This window comes from Nylanderia fulva, unplaced genomic scaffold, assembly GCF_048542155.1.
Source record: "Nylanderia fulva isolate GAGA-0341 unplaced genomic scaffold, ASM4854215v1 Scaffold681, whole genome shotgun sequence".
Classification (NCBI taxonomy): domain Eukaryota; kingdom Metazoa; phylum Arthropoda; class Insecta; order Hymenoptera; family Formicidae; genus Nylanderia; species Nylanderia fulva.
Window position 1 is genome coordinate 26986 of NW_028190788.1, and position 5544 is coordinate 32529.

General features: G+C 45.5%; 1 protein-coding gene across 1 annotated transcript; it reads right to left on the reverse strand.

Moving 5' to 3' along the window:
• Positions 1-2630: 2630 nt before the first annotated feature.
• Positions 2631-3719, reverse strand: LOC146720501 (uncharacterized). Its single transcript, XM_085488348.1, has one exon. The coding sequence runs from the start codon at positions 3717-3719 to the stop codon at positions 2691-2693; it is 1029 nt and encodes a 342-aa protein (XP_085344474.1). The 3' UTR covers positions 2631-2690.
• Between the last annotated feature and the right edge of the window lie 1825 nt (positions 3720-5544).

Sequence of the window (5544 nt, forward strand, 5' to 3'; positions counted from 1 at the left end):
GAACAAAAATGTGCTTTAGAGAGACAAATTCTACAAAACGCTCTCTCTCTCGCCAGCATCGCCCCGGACGAAATGGCGCATCGAATCATGAAGGCACCAGGCTACACCGCCATTACGGCAGGCGAAGTCCTCCATTTGATCAAATGCGTACCGGTGGAGTGCCGAGTACGACAAGCTGAAAGATGCTACAACGAACTCCCCGTCACCCACCAAAACAAATCCATCTTCCTGTTGCCAAGATCAAGGATACTTACCAAAACAGGAACACCCAGGGATTGCCACGAACTACTTCCAGCGATGTATCAAGTACACAACATCTGGTATCGTTTAACTCCAAAGCCAATGGAATCAATGGCGCCGCCGATGATTCAACCACTAACCAAACCACAATGGAGATACGTCAGTCCAGATTCACTCGCCTCCAGCGGCATCTATACCAGCGAAGACCTTGATCGTCTTCGCGACCACTGTTACGTCTCGTGGGGTCGCGGCTGCGAAAATTTGAATGCAGAGCTCGGCTTTTTCCACGAGACACGATCGCTATTACGGGTACGCGAATCTATGCGATTCTCCCCGGGGATACCCGCGATCTGAGGTTATTCGCGCTGGAACTGAGGTGATCGGATTATTGCGAGGGACCTACCTGTGACTCTACTGTAATAGAGATAGCTTCGTCGATTGCTCTATGCGAAACGTCGTTGGGGTTGCGTAAATAATCTTCGTACGTAAACTGACAAAGCTCGCACAAATCACCGATTCGCGTGAGGGTAAGTCGGAAGTTGCAGACTCCGCAATTTATTCCGATAGGTGTTCCGCCTATGATTAGAGTATGCTTCCGAATCCTTGTCCAAAGTAATTTCGAGACTCTAGGTAAGGTGGAGTAGCATGAAATGCAGAGAGCTGCCTTAGTCTCAAAATGGATGTACCCGACACCAACTTGGCAATAGAATAAGGGTTCAAACGGTACGAAGAGATTAACTTCTGGAGGAGGAGTTATACCTCTAAGGGTGAGTGGGCACATTTGTGTTTGTTGCGTAATCGAATTGATAATGCGTCATTCGCTCGTAGATCTTCGGTGAACCCGGCAGTTATCGAGAAGTTAGTAGTCGTCGGCAAAACCGTCGGTAATTGTTCAGTAAAACACTGGTAAGGTGCCAGTAAGGTGTCGATAACCCGTTGGTAAAAGAACGTATGTCGGTATATCGTCGGTAATGTCGGTAAAAGAACGTATGTTGGTATATTGTCGATAACGTCGGTAAAAGAACGTATGTCGGTATATCGTCGGTAATGTTGGTAAATCGAAAGTGTTCTCAATTGATTATTGTTTAAATGACTACCTTGTTGTACGGATTTACGAAGTTATTTTTTTGAGACACAAGATTTTTAAGAGATTGAACTATTTGCGTTTTTCCGTGTTAGAATTCCGAGAGTGGCACCGCATGTGGTGGTCGACCCTAGTTTTATAGCCCGACCTTTTTTTTATAGCTTCCGCAGTGACGATGGAAAAGAGGAAAAATGTGTCGGAGATTTTTCTAGAATGTTCTCTTCCACGTGGTAGAAGCGTCTCTGAATTTGCTAACACGCGCGATTCCTTAGGTTAACGTGAATTTCACTTACCTTTAGTAGCACTTTCTTGATCGTGTCGGCTCGTACTTGGAGGTAGTGCGTGCGGCGAGGGTCGTTCACTGGGATGTTTGGCGGCGGCAGGCGTCGTGGTTGGAACGTTATTGGTATGCACTTCCACTGTAGGAGTTCGTCGTTGTTATTATTTTTAATGTTGAAAATGTTCTCGTATTCAGGATCGGCCTGATATTCCACTCCGAGGAATTGAGAATATTCCTCGGTCGCTGATTCGCGATAAAGTCGGTTTAGTTTTCGTAATTGATTCTTCCTTCCTGCGCGTCGCGTCTTAGGCATATTGTATTTGCTGCATCCTCTGAATGATTACTCAAATAAGGAGGGTTGATATGCGGCGGACCTCACTATCAATTCCTTATTTTGGCAAATGCTGAGAATGTTAATTCTGACTGTGATGAGCGGTGGTCCGCTCCAAACACAGTTTGAATTATTCTGAATTCAAACGCCGTATGACAAATTTAAACGCTATCGTATTTTATCACGGGAGTGGAAGTTTGAAGAATACTGAACACTAGTTTTCACACATGAATACACTGATTTATTCGTATAGTAGTACAAAATTCGAGACTAAAACTTAGAATTAGAATTTAGATTTAGACTTAGAATTTAGAGTTAGAATATTATACTTAGAGTTAGAATTTTAGAATTATAGTTAGGATTTAGAATTTGGACTTAGAGTTAGAATTTAGGAGTGCGACTATACTGTTCGGTGTCGCGCAGAGAACTGCCAAAATTCGGGACTGCTCTGAGGTCCTTCGTTTCGGCGGCTCGGGCCTGCGGCGGCATGGAGAGGGGGAACTCTCCGGAGTAGGGGCTCTCACCGTGGTGGGAGATCCTTAGGCGCTACGAAGCGCCACGCTTAGTTTCTAGGCGGAGTTAAGCGTCATGGCCGGCTTGGCGCGCTTTTCAAATAGCGTTTAAGGAACTTGGAGTAAACGAAAAAATTTATACGGCCGGACGTGACACCTCCCCCCCTTAAAATAAAAATGTTGGAATTTAATGTTCCAACATTTTGGACTTAGTTTTCTATGCGCTACGATTAGGTTCTTAACTTAACATTGATTATGTAAATATTTATTTAGTTCGCCGTAATCTTTCATTGGGGGAACACTCGTAGGGTGAGTTTTTGCACACACTTTGCCACTGTCTGATTCGTTAATCGAAGGGGTTTGTTGTGTGGGCAGGGTTAAGGGTGTTTCTTCTTCGTTCGTTGGAGGGGGTTTCTGGTGTAGCAGTTCTCGTCCGTTGTCCTGTTCTCCGTCCGCTGATCTACCAAGGTGTAGGAGAACGTTGGTCACCGAGGTCCAAATGGCTCCGAGTAGATGTAGACTCCATCCGTACACCGAGTGGAGTGCGTACCCATGGATCAGGGTGTCGATTATTAATTTTATCAACCGTACGGTAACGAAGATGCCAAGTACTCCGGCGCTGGCGGATCCGAAGCTTATAAATCCCTTCCATAGCCTGGCTCCGGTATTTTCCGCTATTCGGTCGAGAGATTTCTCGTCTAATAAATTTAGCAAGGAGAAACTGCCTGTAGGAATTTCCTGTCCCATTGCTCCTCTGGCGATTGTGTGGAGCATGGAGGGTTTTTCCACGGGGAACATGATATGGTCGCGAAGACGATCAAGATCTTCGTTCGTATAGATACCACTGGAAGCGAGTGAATCCGGGCTTACGTACTTCCATGAGGGTTTGGTTAGAGGCCTGATAGTAGGCGGTGCCACCGATTCCACGGGTTTCGGTGTTAGTCTATACCAGGTGTTGTGTATTTGGTATAGAGTTGGTAATAGTTCATTGCAATCCCTCGATGTTCCGGCTTTAGTAAGTATCTTCGATCTTGGTAAGAGGAAGAGTGACTTATTTTGATGAGTGACGGGGAGTTCGTTGTAGCACTCCTCGGTAGGTCGTAGGCGGCATTTGACAGGTATACATTTGATGAGGTGTATAACTTCACCTGCAGTTATGGCGGTATAACCTGGAGACTTCATTATTCGATGCGCCATTTCGTCAGGTGCTATGCTTGCTAGAGAAAGTGCGTTGAGGAGGATCTGCCTTTCAAATGCACATTTTTGCTCCATAATATCCTTGTATAGTTGGGTCAGCTGGGTTTTCAGGTGTTTCTCGACGTATATAAATTTTGAATTCACATATGTGAAGATGTCGAGGTTGTCGATTCTGACCTTGGAACGGCTTTTGAATGTCCGTTCGGGCCTCGTTTCGAGGATACACAGCTTGGGATGTTCCGTTCGCCAAAGGTTGTATCCGCATACGTTGGTCTCGGTTGTCCTTGCTAATGCGAAGGTTGTATCACGCGCCGTGACTGTATAAATCGTTGGCGCTTCCTCTTGGGGAGTGCCGGGCGACAATCGATATGCTATTCCTTCGTAGAGAACATCGTATCGTCCAAAGTGACAGTTGTCAATTGGCAGGATTGTCCAGAAGGTGGAGGCGCCGTCGGCATCAATGCATTCGCCTGTCGTTACGGGACAGCTCCAATTGTCGTATCGTGATTCGTACTGAGGCTTGCACGATCACGTCGTCCCATGAACCGTATGCGTCGCTGAACTGGGTGCCGCTGCATTTTCCGTCTGTCTTAACTGATCCTGCGAGTGTCATTGCTCTTAGGTTTGTTGCATTTGGCTTAATCCCCGTAATGTGCTGGTTAACTCCTAGAGATATGGTCCCTGTTTCGTGCAATTTTCGGCATGTGTCTGCCGATATTTCGTGGATATACTTCCTGTCTTCCGTTCTGCACCGCTGCTATATGAGAGTGCATTCCGCAGTAAAATATAGTCCGGTCTATTTCGATTTTGCATTGGTAGGCAGGAGTATGCACGAATTCACTGAGTTGGAGTAGTTGTATATAGACTTCCTCCTTCTTAGGTTCGATGCTGTTGGTTTTACACTCTTCGATATCTAAGAGGGAGAGTGTTGTGATGTTCAGGCCCCGTCCTCCACAGTCGTATCCGATTAGTCCGCTGGATAGTGGGGCCAGGAAGGCCATGCCCAGGATAATTGCGAGAGTCCTCATCTTAGCGTGGTTGGTTGATTACTGGCCCGTCCTCCGTTGGGGCGTCCGAGATATATTCGTCTTCGGAGTGGGGGTCTTCAAGGGTGGGGGCTTGATGTGGTGAGGGCTTTAACTTGTCCATATGTACGGTTTTAGTCTTACTATTGCTTATAGCTAACTTAACGTTATTTTTACCTAATATCTTTATTATCCTATAGGGACCTGTATATTGGTCTCCTAATTTCCCTTTGTTAGGTTCCTTAAGTAAATAAACGCTATCGTTAATCTTAAATTTACGCGTATTGATTTTCTTATCGTAGTATTTCTTACTTCTATTCTTAGCATTATTTAAGTTTTCGCGTGCGGCTGTTTGGGAATCGCGCAATTTGTTGAATAGTGTGGTTAAATATTGTGTATAGCTTTCGTTAGTCATGCTTTCGATGTCGGGGTCGCTCGAGGGGACCCGTGCGATTTTCCCGAAAATGAGTTCGTACGGAGTGTATTTTGTACCCTCATGTACGCTCGTATTATACGAAAACGATGCTAGTTTTAAAATTTGATCCCATTCACTATTTTTATCAACAAATTGCTTCAAATATTCCCAGAGTACCTGGTGTGATCGTTCTACCGATCCATTCGCTTGTGGTCTGTACGCTGTGGTCTTACATTGCTTGATTTTAAGTTTTCGGGCTACTGTTCTCATGAGGCTGTTTATAAAGTGTGAGCCCTGGTCGGTGAGGATCGCTTTTGGCGCGCCGAATGTACAAATAAGGTCGTTAGTAAATGCTTCTGCTACTTGTATCGCTCCTGCTTGTCGGAGTGGGATCGCAAGGGAGTATTTGGTTAGCAGGTCCTGTATAGTTAGGATGTACGTATTGTTTTCTTTCGTGGTT

Bases quoted from the DNA above. Each gene is read 5' to 3' on its own strand.
- LOC146720501 (XM_085488348.1), bottom strand. From the start codon at position 3,719: ATGGAGCAAAAATGTGCATTTGAAAGGCAGATCCTCCTCAACGCACTT.